Raw genomic sequence first — 23,018 nt, forward strand, 5'->3', positions numbered from 1 at the left:
GCGGTCAAGGAAGGACTCCTTAGTCTCATCCTCCGGCAAACCTGCTCCAAACCGGGGAAACGGCAATCCCTCCGGAGGGCCAAAGACCGGCACTTGCACCATTTCAATGGTGAATTCGTCAGTCCTGCGGCCAAGGGGCCAGTAATCAGCTGCGACCATCTCCTCAACTAAATCCCGACCTTCGGAATATCGACAGGCCAGAGCAAAGGCCTTGTCGCAGGCCAGTCGCGCCTCCAGCTGCTCCTCCGACACCGGATTCGAAGGATCAACCTTGTGGATAGGCCTAAGCGACTTCATCTCAGACGCATAAGGATACACCTTATCAACACTGTCGTCCTCCAGAGTCCTTGACGCGGTGGGGGTCTTCACGTAGAACCAGGCCCTCATCCAATCCTTCTCCCACTTGCCCTTCTGGCAGTAGGAGATCTCGCACCTAGACCCAGGCATTGTGCGGCGCGGCATGAACGCGCAGCTTCCAAACTGCGCTATATGTTCAACTCCTTCGGCATCCTTCACCTTCTTAGGCTGGCGCTAGAGTTCAAAATACGAGCAAAAAGTATCTACGTGAGGCACAGCTCCGTATGATTCACACACCCAGGCAAATTTGCTAAGGGTCAGTATCCCATTGGGGCTGAAATGTTGTAGCTCCACGTTGAAACTCTCCATCACTTCGCGAAGGAAATGATACGGAGGCATCCGAAGTCCGCAGGTGAAAAAATCCCTGAAAACCACCGCATAACCCTCTTCAGGCACAGGTACCGTCTGACCCGCAGGTGGAGCCTTCGCTCGACCCTCCTTGAAAAACCTAGCCTCGACCATGTCGGCAATATCCTCCTCCCTCACAGTCGACTCACCAAATTCAAAAGTGATCGAAGCCATCTCCTCAAATTCCTTCGCACTAATCAAATCACCAACGGAAGCTTCGACGTCAGACAGCGTCTCCTCCAGGTCTTGAGCTGCAGCCACCTCAAGCATCCACTCCTCAAACCTCCGCAGCCAACCTCCAGACCTCACACTAAGAAAATTGCGCAAAGGACCAGAAAAATCTGACCTCGAAGGACGCGGCGGAGGAAGATGAGCCACCGTAAATCCTCCGACAACACTTGGTAACTAAACACAACCAAAAGGCGCGCGAGCAGCTCAGAGAGCAAGATGTGGCGAAGGAAAGTGTGCAGGCAATGAGAGACAGGGGTGAGAGCTCAAAGCTCCCTAGCATCCCCTTTTATAGGGGGGGCCTGCGACCGCGTGACCGTTGCGATTCCCCGCGTCCAACGGCTAAAAGCGGAGGATCCGCGACCGGGCGGAGGATCCAAGCCTCCGACCGGCTGAAGCCCTAGTCAGGGGGAAGGCGTGGGGTTTGTAATGCGAAATTACGCAAGTGACTTGGAGTCGGTAGACTGTAATTGGAGAATATGCTAGGATATTCCCCCACCGTCACGGGACATTTTTGTAAATGTCATTAGGTCGGTTTCTGAGCCCTATATAAGGGGTGATGCCGTTATTAATAAAGGAGGAGAGAGCATTCACTGTATTCAACTACTGTCCGTCAGTGCTCAAACCTCTCACGACACCGAGTGAGAAGGTTCTCGATCCACCGCATCGCTGGGGAGTGCGGAGAGCCTTTTCCCAACACTAACAATGAAGAGCGATTCTAGTGGAATCTAAATATTATGAGTACCTTGTGTTTGTTTCAGCTCGAGATCAAGCGCTCACATTGGAGATAGGCTTGCGGCCTTGGAAGCTTGATAGAGAAGCAAATGAACCTTGGTCTCCCCAAACCAAACACAACCATTTTGTTAAAATTTCGATGCTTACATGGTCTTATACTTCAAAAAAAATTGAGTGTTTTCGCAAAGAATTGTCTTATAAGTAAAAAAATTTGGGCTACTTAGGTTGTGTTTGGTTCATCTTGTGAAAAGTGCTTCTGCTGCTAAAAAACAGAATCAACCAAATGGGTGCAACTTGATGCTATTTTCATAAGCAGCTGATTTCACGAAGTAGCATCTTGGACCATGTTTTTATCTATCAGTTTTTTTCCAAATAAATAAAAATAAAGAGATGTTTTATAGCAGTTTCAAGGCAGATAAGAGAGAAGATAGCTTCATATTTTGTTTCTAAGTTACAACCTTTTCAAAGCACATTGCTCAAGTTTTTTCACAGCTCATAACTATACTAAAAACTCACAATTAAAATTTCAAGACTTCTGAGAACTATTGTATGCTTCATCAATTCTAAGGCCCCCTTTTGATTGTAGGAAAAAACAAAATATATATATATATATATATATATATATATATATATATATATATATATATATATACGATTCACATTCCTATGGATTTAGTCACTATAGGATCCTTTGATTCACAGGAATTGGCTGCAGGAGAAACGTAGGGAAATTTCCTTTGCATTAGAGTTCATAGGAAAACAATAGGAAAAAAGATCCACTCAAACCTCATATTTTGGCTTCCTGCGTTGCTTGCTTCAGGGCTCAGGCTATAGCCAGAACTCATCAACCCACTGAAAAATAACTTTTGTTTTCGATTTCGAGTACACATCACAGTATCACGCGCGCACATGCACAGCCATCACAAAAAGGTCAACTATACACAATTGCATTGCTGAGAATAATTACTCGCCTCCCTATATAACACAGCCCCAGAATCCACCGCAGCCACACAACTGAATTCTGGTAGTCCACACATCATTTGAGTGCTATGAACTGACTTCCCTATATAACACCCCCCCTCCCCCAAATACAGAATTTCCAGAGCCGGCCCAAAAAAGAATCGAATGGCAATAGCCCTATACCAATCTGTACATTCACTTACAAATGTCATCTTCTTCCTGCTGTAATTATTTCTGTCCACATATACACCTAGGTGACTGACTGACTATAGCTTATCGGCGATCCTGCCAAGGGCATCCGCCAGCCTGCCGAGCACGAGAACTAGGCTGTTAGCTTGGTCTTTCCTCTGCTCCCTGTCGAGCTCGCAGTTTTGGTTCTGCGCCTCCAACTGTGCAGCCACCAACCGGCTGTTCCGGTCTAGGATCTCGATCAGCTTGCTCTGCAGGTCTGCTGTGCCTTCTCCAGCCCCTTCGTCGGTCCGCGGTCTCTTCTGTCCGCCCTGCTGAGCCGGTGCATCCCTCTCAGAGCTTTGCTCAGGCTGTGTGTCTTTCGTTGTTCCTGCTTAAGAGATCACATCATTATCTCTTGTGTGTTTTAAGTATTTCCAACTGGTGCAACACTTTGCAGATAACAAGAAAAAAAAGGAACTTAGATTTAGCTCAGCTGGTGATAGGTGGTTTGAGTAACTGGGTATACACCCCTATCTTCTCGGCTTGAGTCCTCTTCTACTCGAATTTGAATGCCTATTTCTTTTTATTTAAAATGAGTTCCTCATAGATTGGTCAAGTTCTTTTTTAAGCGCAATAAGAGGTTTCCAAATTCCAACCTAGTCACTACGTTCAAAGAAAGCATGGTATCTGCAAGTGAAATGATAGTTTCAAACATATTCTGTTGCCATTGGACATTTCAGAGTTGCTCAGCCAAAAGAAAAAAAAAACATGTGAGAAGCTCCAGCAGTTTCATGATTCATCACTAGCTAATATGACACCAAGGGATGTAACACTGGTCAGTCCCATTCACATGATTTCAAATTTGCAGTGCCAGGGCGAGCCATCATCCCAGTTTGTCAAATCAAAAACAAAAAAGAACCAGAAAACGAAATCAGCACAATGGTATCAGCTACACCCATTTCTGATCCATGCACTTCCACAATTTAAATATTTTCTCAAAAGAAATCCTGGATATATACCATGTTAAAATATAGATACCACCAGAACTATTAAATGAGTTCATATTTTAACGTCATTGTGCATTTTATAAACCTTTAAAGAATACTTCAAAATGTTCAAGTGCATAGGCCTATGACTTTCAGTTCTTCCCTACTTTTACTACTATTTACACCAATACTCGGTGCTCACTCTTTTTTCTAACTTCCATTATGGAAACTCTTTACCCATTTTAAGGCAGTCCTACGTAGGTTCTGTCAGTAGATAGCTACTAAAAGCAAACTTTCTCCCGTGAGCCAAAACGAAAGAATCTAGTTGAAGTGTCAAAGTATGTGCAACATAAAGGTGAGCATTAAGTGTTGATGCAAATACAATGACTAGTTCCGCCTAATGAAAATATATTGACCGAAATATCACACCATGAGACTCCTCAAGAGTCTATGCCAAAGCTTAAAGCCAATCTCACAAAGTTATACCAAAATCGAGGCATTTCATTATGTGTACTAATCAATTATTAAAAAAAATAAAAACTGATCACTTGGAAGATTCATACTTTGAAACAGTATCACACAGAAAGGAACTGATAACCAGGATTCATCCAAAACTGCCAATATAGAAAAAGTTTGATGGACATGGTAACCACCAAAGAGAGCCATTTGTGGTTGCTCACACTTTCGTATAAGCTGGCAATTTAGGGCAGTATCAGTTTGGTTTCAGCGACCCCACGACCACAAAGCAACGTGACAATGCCTATTATAAGTTATAACAATGGATAGCTCATAGCTGATGATACAGTTCAGACTAGTATGCAGACAAACTGACAAAGACATTCTACAGTCCTCTTTTTACTGAAGCCTTGCTGAAATTTGAAACTTCAAGTGCAAAGTGAATTTCAATAATGAAAAGTTGTGCATCTGACGCGTGCTGTAATTATAATAATTGCTGAAATACCACATTCATCACTAACGCAACACTCAAATTAGTGATATGCATATAATAGGTTAATGAAGCCAATGGAACAGTAAAGTTCTTCAGCGATGCTAAAAGATCTGGAATTGCAGGTTAAAAAAAAAAGAGCATAAAGGAACTAGAGAACAGTAAACCAATTAAAAGTCCATGTACCTTGCTCGGCGCTCTGTTGTTGCCTTGATGCCTCGGGCTTCTCTGAAATGGAGAATTCAAGCCATTAATCAAGACAAAATCAGTGGACCTACCAATGAAATCGACAATACAAGAAGAAAGTACACCAAATGAACACAATCAGAATTAAGAGATGAATCCGAGAAAGTCACTCAAGCTCCAATCTCAAATCCAAATTCTAGCACACCAAAATGATAATCAGACCGAAATATCCAGAAGCAGAGCAACCGCTAAATGATTCCACTAAAAAAAGTTTCTTGTAGAAAAGAAAAGGAACACCAAGAACTCGAAATTCTCCACCTCGTTAAAGCACAAAAATGAAGAACACAAGATACATCTCATAACAAGATACTAAGTAGGATGTCCAATCAAGAGCATCTGATTTGAAGGAAGTTGTTGTGCTTACAAGTAAACATGAATACCTCAACTTTAGCATGGACAAGAACCAGAAAGCCTCCCACCTTTTACCTCCAACATGAACAGCGGCAAAACGAATTCGCAATCAAAAGGTTCTGATTTTTTTATATATAGCACCAAAAAAATTAGGAAGAAGTCGAAACCATCAAACAGTGGAGTGCAAGCAAGCACCGGGAGGCAGAGGCAGCAAAAAGGCGAAGCGGAAGTCAACGAGCAGCTCACCAGATACAGGCACGGCGATGACCGGTGGTGGAGGGGGAGGAGGGGCCACCGCCGGCGCGTCCTCTTCTTCCTCCTCCTCATCCTCCGAGAACAAGGCCTCCTCGGTGGCCGGGCGGCCACTGTCAAAGACAGCCTCCGGGACCTCCGCCTCCTTGCCCTCCTCGACGCGCACCAACACCAGCTCCTCCGCCGCGGCATTCCGGGCGGAGCGGTCGTCGAGGATGGCCCGGCCCCGGCCCTCGAGTATGTCGTACACCTCGCGGTCGAAGAAGCCCGGGAGGCGTCGCTCCCTGCGCGCGTCGTTGCGCATAGCCCAGAAGGACGGCTCGCGCGAGGCCGCCGCGGCCCGTTCCCACTCCTTGATCTTCTTGTAGTCTCCGGCGAGGTTGCTCCAGCGCTTCCGGCACTGCACGGGGCCCCGCTCGACGCCGTGGCGCCGGCAGTACTCCGCCACCGCGGCCCACTTGGGCTCCAGCGCCGCCGACGCCGAGGCCGAGGCCTCCCCCGACCCCGACGCCGCCGCGGCCGCCGCCGCCACGCGGCCCCTCCCGCCGCGCCCGCCGCGGCCCTCCACCATGCGCTTGCCCTCGATGAGCACCAGTATCTCCTGCCGGGTCCACCGCGGCAGCCTCGGCGCGCGACCCGACGGGGTGGCCGCCGCCGCTGCGGCAGCAGCAGCTGCTGCTGCGCCGGCGGGGTCGCCGGCGGTGGACATGGCTGGGACAGGGCAGGGCCGCGTGTGCTTTTGTGGCGGAAGTTGACGTGACGGCGTGAGGCGGGTGGTGTAACGGCAGGTTAACGACGGTAGGAGAGAGAAAGGGAAGAGAGAGGAGGGAAGGGACGGGACGGGACGCGTGGGGGAGAGAAAGCAAGGAGAGGGGAGGTGGAGGGAGAGAGAAAGAAAGGGGTAGGAGGGTGAGGGAGGGTTGCGTTGCCTTACTTAAGCAAGGGGATTAGGAGCAATGGGCGTTTAATTAGGCACTCACTCATGTGACTTGTGATAGGAGTACCCAATTCCAAGTGGTCCGTATTCTCTCCCTGGTACATAACACCGAATTCCCGTGTGGCCGTGTCACATAGGGCGTGTTCGGATGGCTTCTAAACCACGCCGCAGGCCGCCGTGCTGCACATACAACACGCCACCGCCACAATTTGCAGTTTTGGTGCGTGCCGCAGACACTAGTGCAAATCGTGCGCCGCAACACATCAATAGCTGGGCGGCCGTTTTGTTCGCCGCGCTGGCGGTGCGGCCATAGATATGGCAGCAGCAAGTCTGGCGGTAGCCAAGCACGCCCATAGTTTCTCACCATATCCGACAAACTCAAAGACACCACTAAATGACTTCTAAATTTTATTCTAGTTTAGCCCCTTTTAATTTCTCATACTCAACTTATCTTTTATGTAAAACATAATCAACTAATTCTATATGATGAGATGCCTCATCAATGTGAATGAAAGGAGAGAGAAAAGAAAAACGGAGCTAGAGGGAGGCTAGAAGAGAGTGGATTAGTTGGAGCAGGGGATAGGGAATCGGTGCCCAATACCAAGTGCCCATGCATGATGCGTCCTCCTATGTCCACCATGATGTAACAGGCAAAAGGTGCCTCAATCCAAGGCCTGCAGGTTTCGTTTGTTTCCTGGGAGAAGAGAGGAGAAGGTGGGGGTGGCCTTGCGAATTGCGATTGCAAGGAGTGGTGGAGTGGTGCCTGTGCCTTAAGCGGGTGGGTTAATTTATTGTGCGATTAGGACCTGTGAGTGATTAGAGCACAACAATTGGCGGCCGCCTCCGATCCCAACGCAACGGTCTCCATCTCTGTGGACTGTGATGGGATCATTTCTCTCTTTCTTTTTTTTTTCCAAAGGATTTTAGGTCTTTTTACAGCAGTAGCATAGATAGGAGGCACACCTGAAATTTTTTTTGACGGGACGGAGTATTTGTGTCTCTGCTTTGGGATGATGATTATCGGCGACGCGTGTCTATCGGAGAGACGGCCGGAGATGCTCTTCGTTATGTGCGTATTAGATTAGATGTGCCGTTACACAGCTTATTTGGTGGGTGTTAGCCTCATTCACGCACCCCCCGGCCCACTGCGACAGTGTTCAGTCAAGCTTGCTGCTCTCTTGGTAGTGCTCGCTCAAATGGATGGCCATGTAAAGATGCTGTCATGGGGATATGATGCTAGATCTTTTTCTTTAATACGTAAAAATCAATTCTACCTTTTGAAAATATATAAAAATAAAACAAGCTAAGTAGTTTCGTTCTGGAAACATCTTGTCTATCCTCAGTCCCATGACAAAGTTTCAGTGCAGTTATTTTAGGCTTTGTTTAGTTGTAAATTTTTTTGGAAATCGATACTGTAGCACTTTCGTTTGTATTTGACAAATATTGTCTAATCATGGATTGACTAGGCTTAAAAGATTCGTCTCGTCAATTCCGACCAAACTGTGCAATTAGTTTTTATTTTCATCTATATTTAATACTCCATGCATGCGTCTAAAGATTCGATGTAACGGGAAATCTGAAAAATTTTGTAAAATTTGTTGGGAACTAAACAAGGCCTTAGTTTTGAAAGAGAAAAAAAAGATGTATACACACGCATGGTACTCTTGTTGCCTTTGCACATTTGAACTGTATATTCAGAGCAAAAAAAATAGCAAACATTTGATTGGCTTTGTGATGCAAACATATGGCTAGATTAATTCGTGCTGCCAACCAGGGACAATCAGAAACGTGTAGCTGGAAAAGCCTAGCGAAATTGGGCATCAAGGAAGGCTCATCATGCATCAACTGATGTCCTTTCTTTTGGGCCATGATCATTTTCAGCTAGCCTCATCATCAGTTAATATAGTAGCAAAATGATTCATGCACACAGGTCGCACAACTATTTTTTTGGGGGGCAACGAAAATTTAAAGAAAAATCGTAGATCTGTTGTGGTTGTGCGTGTGGTGACACTCAATCGAGGGAATTATTGTATTGGGCGACTTGGTGTACTCCATCCATCTCATGCCAAGCAAAGATGCCTGCTTGCTAGAGGAAGGCTGGGCCTCACCTATGCAAATTTATATAGTTAGAGCTCCAACTCCAGTATTGGTTTAGCTGTCCCTGGCCTGCCTCTTTAAAAAAAAAATTTGGGAGGTCCATTTCAATCTTATATGGGGCTGAATCGACCTCACCTACTGCCAGGTTCCTTTCAACATGGCTGTAAGCAACTACACCATATATATGTCTTCTGCTGGCGCATGATATGCCTCTACATCTAGCAAGGATATATGTAGTTTGGTTGGCACCAGCATCATATGCTTGCAGCAGCATGTACACCATATTTAGCAGCAGCACAGGGATGCATGATTGGTGCGGAAGCTGTTCCATCTTGATTTCCCGGTCTTCAGAGTGTGATTTTGAGTACTTTGCTGAAGGTTCTCTTCAGTCCTGAATTCAGTCAGATATAATTTAATCAGTTGTCGCTGAAGCTGGAATCCTTCAGTTTTTCTGCGTCCTTGCAACTTGTAAGGATACATACATACATACACCTACAGCTACTTGACGGTTACTGGCAGTTTCTGTAGTACTATGGCCAAAGTCAGAAAAGGGGAGAACTAAATGCAAGGACCAAGAAGATATGAAGAGATGGGGGCATGATCCTAAAAGGACACACACAGCCCACAGAGACAGGTCCCAGTGGCGGCAATGAGAGGTGTGACCTGAGTGATCGGCCTCCTCACATTGGCTGCCTCTGCCTGTTGACACAATCCTTGCAGTGTAACTTTCAGTGTCAACTTCTGCTTTTTTCTGTGACCAAAGGAGCCTTTGGCCTTTCAGCCACGAGAAGAGGCTGCTGCACAGGGCCACCCCTCGTATGGACGGACGCATACAGATTGAGATCATGGCCTGGATGCCGAGATTCCCGTTTGCAAAAACTGCAAGTTCCCTGTGTGGGGAGGTTGCAGTGGGTGAGGATTGGGACCCCTCTTTTTCCCTAAAAAATAATATGGGAATTCTTGTGGGAGAGGAGAGGTCGACGCATGGTGCCTCACTTGTTGGTGCCTTTGCAATCCTTTCTTATTGACGATGTGGGGACGAAAACCCTGTTTATAATGTTATTTTGATTTTGTGAGATGTGATCTGTGTTGAAAAAAGATGCTGTCTTTAGAGGAAGATATGGTTAACCAACAAGGGCTAAAAGGTCATGCGACAAAGGCCTTGTTTAGTTGGAGTACGAAAATTTTTTGGGTGTCACGTCGAATATTTCGTAGGACAGAAGAAGTATTCGGATACTAATAAAAAAAACTAATTACATAACTCGCTTGGAAACTGCGACACAAATTTATTAAGCCTAGTTAATCCATCATTAGCACATGTAGGTTACTGTAGCACTTAAGACTAATCATAGACTAACTAGGCTTAAAAGATTCGTCTCGTGATTTCCAACCAAACTGTGTAATTAGTTTATTTTTATCTATATTTAATACTCCATGTATGTGTCCAAAGATTCAATGTGATGGGTGAAAACTTTTTGGTGTGGGAACTAAACAAGGCCAAAGTATTTCTCAATACAGTTATCTAATTCCTTCTTCAGATTATGATATCGTTTATTTGGAAAAGAAAGAAACAACTATTTAGCGACATATTCTATAAAAATTTCAAATGAAAGGGCAATTATAATTTTATTTGATTTGTGAGATGTGCTCTGATGTTGTCTTTTGGGGAAGATATGGTTATCATAAAAGGTCATGCGACAAAGTATTTGTGAATACAATTACCTAATTCCTTCTTCGGATTATGAGAAAAGAGAAAGATAAAATATTTAGCGACATATTCTGTGAATTTCAAATGAAAGGGCAATTATATTTTCATGACTTCTTCAAGTATAGACACACAAGCCGGCAAATGCATCAAAGCCACTTATAAGGGTAGTCCCAACCCATAGTTTCCACGGGCAGTTTATAAAGAAGAGAGACGATAATAAATGTCAAGTGAAAGCTATCCTTCCACGGTCAGATCAGCATATAGGGCGTGTTGCACCTCCACTCGCATCCGAGATCCAAACTCAAGATTGTCAAGAGTGGATTGGGCCAAAACTTTATGCAAGGCTTGTTCCTAGTAGTTGTTAGAGGTTCCTAGAGAATATTTGGGGAGATGCATTATGTGGATTGTGTCGATTTGAAGCTCTATGGCATCCATGGGTATCCTACCTTGTTTGTGAGATGGGGATGGATTGTAGGTGAAGCTTCCTATAATATTGGGTTCACAAATTACCTTTCCTCATCAGATCCAAGCTTGGGGCCATAGGTTGGTGTAGAGGGCTTCGAGAATGATTCTTTCTCTTCTAGATCCTCCTCGTCCCCTTCTTCTCCCCCACCATGCTATAAAGAATGGGCACTCTCCTAGCTCCATCCTAGCCATGGTCAGGTCTAGGGGAAATGGGGTTGTACCACCTTGAGGTCCCCCTTGACCTTCCCTTTCCTTCTCTTCCTTCTCCCTTGTCGACATTGGTTCCTTTTGAGAGGAGAGGAAGAGCAGTGTATGTCAAGAGTGAGAGTGTGAAGTGGGTGTTGGTGTTGTGTGCTAGGGACATTCGTGTTGAACTGTTGATTTAAGGGGCTTAGAGGGGTGTGGTTTGGACATGCTAACTTCAACAATACTTAGCACATAGGTTTTGCAAATACTAATTTTGATGATGCAATACTCATAATGATCAAGCTTATAGGTCAATTGAAAATTCGGTCGTTACAACTACCTTGCAAATTCACCTTGAATATTATTAGATACTTTATAGGCTACTCCCTCCATCATTATAAGTTATTCTAGTTTTTTTGGTACATACATAATAATGTATGTCTAGGTATGTAACATAGTTATATATTTAGAAAATCAAAATGATTTATATTTAGAACAGAAAGAGTACAATATAGGGCCTTAAGTTGGGAGGGTTATGTAGATTTTTTTTTTCCTAACTCATAGCCATGGCATTATCCATGTAATATGCCATGTTAGAAAAAAAATGCCTTCAAAAACAGCTCAAGTATTTATTTAGACGATTTTCAATACTTATGAATATATGGTGAAATAAATACCCTCTTGAATATATGGTACAGTATATTTTAGTACAACACCCGCTTGTATTTTGCCCGGAAGGTGTTTTGTTCTCTGTGATAGATAAAGCTGTGTTAAAACGTGAGCAGATCGAAACAAATTGATTATGCTACAGATAAGATTATAAAGGATATGGTCGTTTGGTATACATATTTTTGCGATGATTCTTTACTGAACTTCTTGCAGAATTTCTACAAATTTCATAGGTAAAAAGTGGGTCTTAACCTTTCTTTGCCGCTCTCCCGACAAGTTTATTATTGAAAATATATAGCTACGCACGTAAGCATACGTATGGATGACGTTTCCTTGTGGACCGATCTCGCGTCACGCTGGGCCGTGCCCTCAGCTCTCGTACGCGGGGCCTCATTAATCGGCCCAACGGACCAGCAAAGCATTATATTATATTATATATTTTTGAAAATGATTGTTGCCCTGAAGGCGTATGACCAGTGGTAGTGCTGTGCGGCATATGCACACATCACGAATTCGTTCACAATTTTTTGTATGAGTCGATCGAGTTGAATGATGCCCTGGTCATCAGTCATCACCACCAACGATGATTATGCATGTCCTGTGTTCTATCACTAGGTGGATTAGAGCCACCCATAGTTTAGTTTTAGATAATTGATGAAACCTAAGGTACTAACCAATATGCTAAGTGTATATAGATTAGATGAGGTTGGTACATGCCAAGTGATGGAGCAAGAGATGATCATAGTGTTGATGGTGACGACCACACGATGATCAAGTGCTCAACTTGGAAAAGAAGAAAGAGAAAAACAAAATCCTATAGAGATCAAGGCAAAATTATTGCTTAGGATTTTGATTTTGGTGATCAAGACACCATATAGGGTGTGATCAAGTTTAGGATAGATAGTCGTACTGTAAAGAGAGAAATTCTTTGGCTAAGCGGTTATCGAGTGCCACTAGGTGAGATTATTTATATGCACGTATTTAGAACCTAGTGAGCTAACTTAACTCCTTCAAAGAAAATAATTGTGAAAATATTAACACACATGTACACGATAGTACACACATGGTGGTGTTGGCATACTTTGAGCAAGAGTTCGAGTTTGAAGGGTAGAGAGGGGTTTGAATTCCTCTCTCCCTCCCGCCTCGCAAGCTAACGGGATAGCGCTTTTTGAGAAAATGAAATGCATATTCTCTATTGCGTCTATAGAAAGTTTGGAGAAGTTGCACGCACCGAACGCTGACTGCGCAGACGTCGGACGCTAGCCCAACATCAGTGCGTTGTGGCTAAGTGTTGTTCTTCTGTGACGAGCATCGGTGTGTGTGTTGATGGGCAGACGTCGGACGCGGGCCAGTCACTGTTCGAGCGTCTAGTGAGTAGTGACGTCAGTAGGGGCGTGAACGTGGATTTCGAGGGTTGTGAGCATCGAACGCTGGCTGCGTCCGATGGCCTACTATCGGACACGTTCGATGCCTCCCCGAGTGGTTTCTAACTCTCTGAGTAGCGTTCAGTGTGAGGGTCGCATGTCCATTGCGTGGCACCTAACGCATTCGACACCTCCTAACTCAGCGCTTCAACGTTTAAGTGACTGTTGGAGATCAACGGGTCACGTTTAACTAAGGACATGTGGTAGCCATCCGTGGACCTATCAGGGGACTGTCGGATGCTGAGGCCGCGTCGACGCCCTGCGTCGGAGCATCTGACGCCCCCGACAGGGCAAGCCTCCAGAGCATAACGACTCTATTTGTTGAGAGGGCTTATAAATACGTGTTGGCCAGTATGGAGCTCACGCTCTTGGCACTTTGACATACTTGACATCCTTGTGAGCCTAAGCAAATACCTCACACTCATCTCCATCATTGATTCATCTTCATAGTGAGATTGGGAGTGATTACAAGTACATTTACTTGAGTGAATGTTGAAAAGCATCTAGGCCCCTAATGAGTTTCGGTGATTAATGACAATGTTGATTACAGTGACTAACGTATGTTTTGCAGAGGCAAAGTTATTAGTGTTAGGTCATGATAATAGGTACTCGATGGACAAGGATGTTCATGCCTACTTAATGGGAAAATCGTTTTGGTTTTCAAAGGATGGTTGGACATCGTCGGGACTAGACTAGGTCTAAGTGCCATATGATGAAGAAGGACACTTAGAGTAGTTTAGGACTTTTGTTTTCCTTTGACCGTACTATTAAGAGGGGCATTGAATGAGTAGCTTGACCTAGGCAAGGCTTTAGGTTTAGGTGTGGTGCACACTTGGTAAACCTAGTACTAGGAAGCTCTAAGATAGTCCTTAGATCGAGAGAAACAAACTTCGTTTTACAAAGATCACGTTTCGACAAAGTTTAGGTGCCTAAGTAGGCACCAGACGCAGCACCGGACGCTATGTGTGTGCGTCCGGTGAGGTTGACTTGAGTTAGAGTGGCTGGGTGCCTAGGGTTAGGCACCGGGCGCTCGCACCGGACTCGTCGGGGAGCGTCCGGTCCTATACCCAAGGAGGTCTAAAGATGACCAGGGCACCAGATGCTAGCACCGGACTCGCCGGGGAGCATCCGGTCCTAAACCCAGGGAGGGTGAAAGTTCACCCTCACACCGGATGGTGTCACCGGACCCTCTGAGGAAGCGTCAAGTGCTCTATCAAAAGAGAGTACAGTTAGCCGTTGTGTGTCACCGGACGCTCGGTGCAGTGCGTCCGGTGCAACATAGACAGCGTCCGGTGATCCCGTTTTTAGTGTATAACGGTTGACCGGCCCTTGGACTTGATGGGGAGTATTTATACTCCTCCACCTCGTCCATGGGAGGTCTCTTGCCCATTTGATCAGTTGAGAATCACCTTGTGGTGCAAGAGAGAAGCAAGAGCCTAGAGAGGATTGAGATTTGAGAGATTTCTTGTGAGAATTCTTCTCTAGTTGAGTTCCAAGAGTCAAGTGTGCATCCACAACTCTCTAGTGCCTTGATTGGGTCAAGTGAGAGTTCTTTGCTTGTTACTCTTGGTGATCGCCATCACCTAGACAGTTCGATGGTGATTGGAGGCACGAAGACCGCCCGGAGTTCATATGGGTGGCTCGTGTCAATCTTTTGTGAGTAGTTGTGGGCGATTCACCGTGACGGAGTGTCGAAGAATCAGCCCATAGAGAGCACTTGGTCCTTATGCGGACCAAGGGGGAGCAAGACCCTTGCGCGGGTGCGCCAACGAGGATTAGTGGAGAGTGGCGACTCTCTGATACCTCGGCAAAACATCATCGAGCCCTTTCTTGCTCTCCTCCTTTACTTTCTAGCATTTACTTTGTGCAATTACTTTGACCTTTTACATTTTTAGAATTGTCATGCTAGAATAGGATTGGAATTAGGTTGCAAAACTCTTTATCCGGTAGCTCTCTAGATCACACTAGGCACAAGGGGTTGAATTGGAGCTTATAGGTTGCTTAAATTTTTAGAGAAGCCCAATTCACCCCTCTCTTGGGCATCTTGATCCTTTCAATTGTATCTAGTGGCACTTAGGGATCATTTGAGCTATGGTTTTATTATTACTCTTGGTGGTTGCCGCCACCTAGACGGCTTGGCGCGGCGGAGGAGGATTGGCACGAGTTGATTTTGTGAGGGGTCTTGTACCTTCTTCGGCGGAGAGCCAAAAGATAACTCTAGTAAATTGCTCGTGTCACTGAGTTACCTCACTTGTGCGTAGGTTCTTGCGGTGTCCTAGTGAGAACGAGGTTCATGCTACACCTCTTAGCCGCCAAACCACCAAATGTTAGTCGACACAACAAGGACTAGCATGCCGGCAAGCACGTGAACCTCGGGAGAAAAATCAGTGTCTCAATTGTGATTGATTGGTATTCTCCTAGTGATTGTTTGTTCATAAATTGATAATTGGTTCATCCCCTACACGGCGGTATACAAGTTCACAACTTACTCCTTTACATTCCCGTAGACTAAAGTAGTTTCTTTTCTTGCATAGAAACTTTAGTAAGCTCTCTAGTGTAAGTAGTGACATAATCATTGATTGAATTTAGAGATCATAACAACTAGAATTGTTAGATAGGTTGCATGCAACCCTTAATTAGAGTTAGAGCAAAAAAAACTTCACTTTGTTATATACTAACTCTTGCTCTAGTGAGTTTGTAGATTTTTAAATAGGCTATTCACCCCCCTCTAGCCATATTAGAACCTTCCAAATCTGCTCTAGGAAAAAAGGTAGAGTTATGAGAGCACATAAAGAGGTGTTACACAAAATCCAGGTTTTTATAAAGTTGTTCTATGGTATAGTTTGTAAAGTATAGTTCGTGGAGCAATTCCAAACATGCCTTAAGTATCCATATGTGCCATTTTTGAATGAAAAGTGACAAATGTTTTTATATAAAAGAAAACAATGAAAACATAGGGAAAAGAGTTCCTGATATATTTGGGGAAACCATTGCACAAGAATACAAGGAATTTTGATACACAAAAGTACACTCCCACTAGTATGATCACACAGCCTAGTTTCCTACTTGGAATATCACTATCGCTTTTGGTCAATATATTTTAGGACCATTTGGTTATGAGATAACCGTTCTTATTTCAAGAAGTTAAACTATTGTTTCTATCTCATATTATCGATAGGAATAATAATTATAAGAAGACACACTAGAAAAAAGATAAATCTATATTCTCACAAAATATGTCTCGTTTGGTATACTCTATTCATTTTGACAATCATAGCAATTGAATCTGTTTAGTTTTCTTTAAAAGTTGGTCACCTATGACTATACTCTCTCCGTTTTCCTAAAGAATATCGTTTTGGACAACTATACAATCTCCAAAAATAACTTTAACTGTTACTTTTTCTATAAAATATTTAAAATATGGTCCATATATAATTTTATGAAACCAGATTTCGAGTTGAATCTACTTATATCACTTTTATGTTTTCAAATTCAACCTAAAAGAATTTATTTATAGTCAAAGTTTAAAACGTTTGACTTAACGCAACCTCAAAACGACGTTCTTTAGGAAATTGAAGGAAGTAACTATATATATAATTCCATGATTCAGTAATAATGAATAATAGTTGTGGATGTGCACATCACATTAAACGGTATAATGAGTGGATATCTCTTTTCGTTCTAAATTATAAGTCATTATGGATTTGTGCATAACTTTACATAATAAAAATTGTATATTGTATCTAGAGGAGTCAGAATAATTTATAATTTGGAGCTGAGAAAAAATCTATTAGAAATTTAGATTTTCATGTTTATTTTTTTTTGACTGAACTGGAGGGGCCGAGGCCCCTACAGGAAATGCATTAAAGAGAACAAAGAACAAATAAAGGTTGTTTTAAGGTACAAATACAAAAAAAGGAGCTAAAGAAAAAACTAGAGCTACAGCTACAACAGAGAGATTCAGGAGACAAAGAAGGAAACAAAGAAAATCAGGAGCAGCAAGAGGGTTATGCCAGATTTTGAATCCATGAAAGAAAACGTTGCTCCATTGAAGGCTTCACCCTATGCCTCAGCAGGCTGCATTCCTTAAGAAAACGCCTATGACATTCCTCTGGATTGGGCTGGACCCCTTTGAAGATGAGATCATTTCTGGTGTTCCAAATGGCCCAGCACATAAGCAAAATTGATTCCATAAAGAAGGGGTGGGCCAATTGATCTTTGATCTGCTGAAAAATGTCGGGGACTGAGCTCTGCAAAGGAATCTCCACGCCAATTTGAAACCATCAGACAACATCGAAAGGGCAATCCAAGAAGAGGTGTGATCTTGACTCTTCGGTGATGAAGCTGCATAGAACACAGTTGAAGGAATCAAGCTGCATATTCTTTATTCTCAACAAGTTTCTGGTGCTAAGCCTGTCTTTGATCATAAGCCATCCAAAAACCTTATGCTTGGGTTGACAGCAGCATTTCCATAACCACTTGAAGGCAGGGCTAATGGATGAGTGTCCAGCTAGCAGTCTATAAACATTAGACGAGGCAAAAGATCCTGAACCCCAACTATACACCCAGGAGTCACCTTCCTCATCAAACAGGTTAGGAAGAAGGGCTTGTTCAATGTGCACAAACTGGGCATGAGCATCCGTTGACAAGGGGAGCTAAAAGCAATCTGAGAAATTATCCTGACTGAGAACCTGCTGAACTGAAGCTCTATTGTTCTTTGCGAAGGATAGGAGCTCAGGAGCAGAGAGAGCAAGAGGCTGGTCTAAGTTATTCCAAGTGTCATGCCAGAAAAGGGAGGACCTCCCATCTTTAATCTGAGGAGAGGCAAAACTTTTGAAGAGGTCCAGAAGCTTGAGAGTGTCCCTCCACCAGAAAGAACCTTTCTTAATATGACTGGGAAGTTTGCCATTTCTGTAATATTTCTCCCAAACAAGGTTGACCCAAGGGATGTCCTACCTATTGAAGAATTTATGCAAGCTTTTGGAGAGAAGGGCCCTATTTTGCTTTTCAAGATTAAGGACCCCAAGGCCTCCTTCATCCTTTGGAATACATACTAAATCCCAGGCAGCTTTTGGAGGAGTTTTAGAGTTTATATCAGACCCTCTCCATAGACAATGCTTCCTGTACTTGTCAATTTGTTTGATGATGGACTTGGGGAGGAGCAGGGAGCACATGTAAAAAGTTGGGAGAGCACTGAAAACTGCATTGGTCAATTGAAGCCTCCCAGCCAAAGTGAGAAAAGAGGAAATCCCAGAGAGTCTTCTTTCATATTTGGAAACCATAGGCAGGAACTCCTGCATTCTAGGCCTTTGAATTCCCAAGGGTAGTCCAAGATATGTAAAGGGGAAGCTGCCCACAGCACAACCAAAAGTCTGGGCCAAATGGTTTAACTTATCCCCTGAGATGTTGACAGGAACCATCATTGACTTGGAGAAGTTGACCTTGAGCCCAGTAGCCATTGAAAAGGTGTTAAGAAGGGACTTAAGAAAGAACAACTGCCTAGCATCACCTTCCATGATAATAAGGGTGTCGTCTGCATATTGGATGACAGGGAAGTCTCTGTTGGAGGAAGGGACAGGTAGGTTGAGGAGACCAATGGACTGAGCTTTGCTGATTAAAGCCTGAAGGAAGTCAGCAGCCAAAACAAATAACAAAGGGGAGAGGGGATCCCCCTGTCTAACCCCTCTTAGGCAATGAAAGGTTTTCCCTAGAGTTCCATTCAGGAGGACAGCTGAGGTGCCAGAAGAGAAGATGGAAGTCATCCATTGAATCCACCTCTGACCGAAACCCATAGCTTGCATAATGAGGATCATGGTTTGGTGCTCAATCTTGTCAAATGCCTTCTCAAAGTCCAACTTAATGATGACAATTTCTTTCTTGGAATTGTGACAAATGTGGAGATATTCAAATGCCCATGCAACACAGTCCTGGATGGTTCTGCTTTTTATAAATGCATACTGATTTTTGTGGACAAGGGAGGTGATTGCTTGCTGAAGTCTATTTCCCAGGAGCTTGGTGATGATCTTAACTGAAGAGTTCAGCAAGGAGATGGGCCTGAAGTCCTTGATTCTACTAGCATTTTCCACCTTAGGGATGAGGGTGATGAAGGATGAGTTGATACTTCTGAGACAAACTGAATTATCATGGAAGGCATCACACAGTCTATAGAAGTCTTGTCTCGTAACAGGCCAGCATTTCTTCAAAAATTCATTGGTAAAGCCATCTGGTCCAGGGGATTTATTGTTGGGGAAAGCTTTCACAATGTTGTCAATATCTGTATGAGAGAAGGGCTCCTCCAGGAAGCTAAGATCTTGCAAGAAAAAACTTGGGTCCACCTAGAAATTTTCAAATTCAGAGGATCCAAGCCTGACCTTGAAATCCTCCCAAATCATTTTTTTCCTTCCCAGCATGATCACTAACCAGGGAGCCATCATCAGCCTGCAATTCCTTGATAAGATTACCTCTATGCCTTATGGTTGCATTGGCATGAAAAAAATGAGTGCTGGCGTCACCAAACTTAACCCACTTGATTGAACCTCTTTGTTTCCAATAAATTTTCTGTTGCTCAAGAAGCTGGAGGAGATGTTTTTTCAGAATCACCTTAAAGTTCCATTCCTCTAGAGTGAGGTCTCTGTGTTCCCCTAGGACCTCTAGGAAGTGCAAGGTTAATTTACAGTTTTCAATGGTAACTCTCAGTCCAGGTCTAGAGGCTTGCCATTCTCTAAGCTTTTTCCTTAGAAATTTGAATTTAGCAGTCGAGATTTAGATGGATCAGGATCTGAAGGGGGGTGATCTCCCCAGGCTTGACTGATTAGCTCCAGACATTGGTTGTTGCACAGCCAGTGATTTTCAAATCTGAAGATCTTACTCTTGGGAATGACAGTTGAAATTGAAACAATGCATGGGGAGTGATCTGATGGAGTCATATCCAAGCACTTAGCTGTGGTGTTTGGGTAGGAGATGACCCAATTACTGGAGGTGAACACCCAATCCAATTTCTCAAGAAGGGGGAAGGCTGCATGTTGGACCAGATATATTTTCTCCCTTGCAAGGTTATTTCAATTAGGCCAAGAGAGCTGATGGCCTCATTAAAAAGTAACATCTCAGTGATATTCCCCCCAGGTTTGTTTCTGTCTTCTTGCTTTGTGATGAGATTAAAGTCTCCTAGGATTAACCAATCTTGACTAACAGGCATCTGCACATTTTAAGCCAATTGATGAAGGCAATCTTACCATCAGGGGAGCAAGGCCCATAAACACCAGAGAGGATCCACCTTGCACCATTGTGAGCAGAGACAAATTCCACCGAAAGACAATAGTCATTAGCAAAAATCTTATTACCACTGAACATAGAGCCTTTCCAGGCAATGAAGAGGGCAAGATTTCAAATTGATCAAAACAACCAGGACAGAAATTTCTCAAAAACTGGAGATCACATTCAGATTTTTTTTGTTTCTTGCAAGCAAATAATGTCACAAGCAGATTGAGATATTTTGTCTCTAATAGCATCCCACTTCCATCTGGCATTAAGACCTCTGACATTCCAAGTCAGCACATTCCAAGTTCTACAGCTGTTCTGATTCATTAAAACAACTAGAAGGGATACAAAGGTACCAAAGCATAACAAGGTACAAACACAAAATTTGTCCACTGTCCCTAAGACATGACTAACAAAAGAGGGTAGCTGCAGACAATCTCTCAAGAGTGCCCAGCAGACTCACTGCCTGTCCCCTCAGCATCTTCTTCTTCTGGTTCATCAGCCTTATCCTGGGCTTCATCTTCAGGCCTTGAGGTCTCTTTGCCATCCTCACCAATCTTCCTTTTCTTGGAAATAGGCTGAAGCTTCCTGCCCTTCTTTAGGATTTCCTCCTCTAGCAGCTCAGGTTCAATATCACAAATCTGCACACCCAAATTCTTCATAAGACTAACTGTCAAAGTTGGAGGGGGTGAACAAGCCAGACATCTTCTATCAGTGCAAGCAGAAGGTTTTGAACCCTTAAAGGTGGACTTAAGTCTGGGGCTCCTTCTTACTTCTGTAACTACCAGGGGGCCCTTTTCCCTTTGTTCCTCCCCGGGGATGCCTGCACCTTTTCAGCTCCTCAGCCTTAGAAACTGTAGTGCTGATCACTTTGTTTTCTGAAGATGAACAAAGCAAGGCAGCATTACTTGGGCAATCTTTAGGGAGGGAATAATCAATCAAACCCTGATTACCTTCTAAGCAGCTGGTGACCTTGGAAGAAAGGAACTCCTTTGTCCAACAGTAACTCTCTAGATTCATAAGCAAGCAGGTGAAAAAATTGGCCCATTCAAAGGGAATGCTAACAGAGGTGCAATTGGGCCTACCTGGGCTGAAGTGCTGGGCCCAAATTCTGGTGCTATCGGCCCATTTCTTCCTTTCATATTCTGCCATCAGATCTGGCCCATTATGCTGTATCAGAACCATGCCCACATTCAGAATGTTGAGGTTGTTCTGCTGTTCTTCTTCAATGATTTCATTCTCATGCAAGTCATTTTCCTCTGGCAGAATAGGAGGCTCATTGTTATTGAACTCAATCAGCTGATCATAAGGGATTTCTTCCCCAAGCACATCAATCTGAACATTTGGAAGGTGGGGGACTTGTTGCAATTCCTCATCAGCCAAGGCCAAAAGATTCAATTCCCCTAGAGGGACGGCAGGCAGCTCCTGCTGAAAAGCAATTTCTTGGACCACATTATTTCCCTGAAGGATATCATTCAATTCAAGAAAATCCCCCTAAGGAGGCACAGCAGGGTTGATGATGACTTCCTGAGGGTTAAAATCAAACTGCCACCCTGGAGCATTCAGGTCAATCTCCATATCATGAGGGGCCAAGTTCAAGTCTTGATTGATCTGCTCTTGAGGCTGCTGCTGGGGTTGGGGCCATTGTTCCCAAGGGTTGTTGGGGTCCTGCTGCTCCTGCTGATTGTTTTTGGCATGGACACCTTGAATGTCCTGCCCCTGCTCTTCATTGTGATCAGGGTCGTCCTCATTGTCCTGGACAGGCCCAGCTCCTGGTTGACCGAGCTCAAAGAAATCAAAAGGGACCCCCACCAGTGGGAGCACAGGAACATCTTCTTCATCAGGAGGTCCCCCACCCAGAAGGTTATACTGAAGCACTTCACATTGGACTGTCCAGGAATGACTATCAAAGCCGGGAGCATCAGAGAAGACAATGAAGTGAGGTATGGACTGAACATCTAGCACCCGAGCCTTGATGATGGTTCTCGCAAGCATTCTTTCCTGTTCCTGCCAGATCAGAAACTTGCCAAAGGAGCCAATAGCATCTTGAAAGAACTGCTCCTCCTGGAAGTTTGGGGGAAACCCAAGCATCATAATCCAGCACTCGGTATTGAAATTAACCCTCCTCCAATTTCTTCCCTCATCATGCTTGACAAACATGAAGAAGACATTGTCATAGGGGATCGGCCCCTGATGGACAAGAGCATCACGATCAAGCGCTCTGTCAAAACGAACATAAGCCTGACCAAGAGTACACGGCTGGATGTCCGTGACTTGAATCCGTCTATTGTGAAAAAACTCCCGCAGAACCTCATCCACAGCAGCAAAAACGAGGGCGTTACCAGGCAGCGGAGCGATGTTGACGATCGCAAGATCTTCATTCTTGGGGCCTTCTTCCTCCGAGAACGTCGCTCTTCTTGAAGCTACCGCCCGCACCATTGTAGGACGGTTGACCACCTCCTCCCAAACCATGGTGCGAGGAACCCAGGGCCTAGGATCAATGCGCTGAAACGCCATAGAATCCGCGGCGATGAGCTCGGAGAACGGAGGAGAGCGAGCAAGGAGATCAGAGGAAGGTGAAGAGAGGGAACGAGTGTTGCACTGTAGCTGGGAGCTGGGGTTTTTTTCCCTCGGTAACTACACTGGCCGCCCGCAACAGGGGAGGGGAAGCCGAAGGGGTAGCAAGGGACCAGTC

The 23,018-nt window shown here is 44.3% G+C and overlaps 1 protein-coding gene across 1 annotated transcript; it reads right to left on the bottom strand.

Annotated features, from left to right (window-relative positions):
* Positions 2,522–6,525, bottom strand: LOC8059597 (trihelix transcription factor ASR3). The gene is made up of 3 exons (XM_021460613.1): positions 5,575–6,525; positions 4,918–4,959; positions 2,522–3,187 (listed from the first exon to the last, which is right to left on the bottom strand). Exons 1-3 carry the CDS (start codon positions 6,287–6,289, stop codon positions 2,895–2,897), a joined length of 1,050 nt encoding a protein of 349 aa, XP_021316288.1. The 5' UTR covers positions 6,290–6,525; the 3' UTR covers positions 2,522–2,894.

Source organism: Sorghum bicolor, chromosome 4 (genome assembly GCF_000003195.3).
Source record: "Sorghum bicolor cultivar BTx623 chromosome 4, Sorghum_bicolor_NCBIv3, whole genome shotgun sequence".
Lineage (NCBI taxonomy): Eukaryota > Viridiplantae > Streptophyta > Magnoliopsida > Poales > Poaceae > Sorghum > Sorghum bicolor.

Bases quoted from the DNA above. Each gene is read 5' to 3' on its own strand.
- LOC8059597 (XM_021460613.1), bottom strand. From the start codon at position 6,289: ATGTCCACCGCCGGCGACCCCGCCGGCGCAGCAGCAGCTGCTGCTGCC. The intron at 4,960-5,574 runs GTGAGCTGCTCG...TCTCCATTTCAG, and splicing joins CATCGCCGTGCCTGTATCTG to AGAAGCCCGAGGCATCAAGG. The intron at 3,188-4,917 runs GTACATGGACTT...TCTCTTAAGCAG, and splicing joins ACAACAGAGCGCCGAGCAAG to GAACAACGAAAGACACACAG.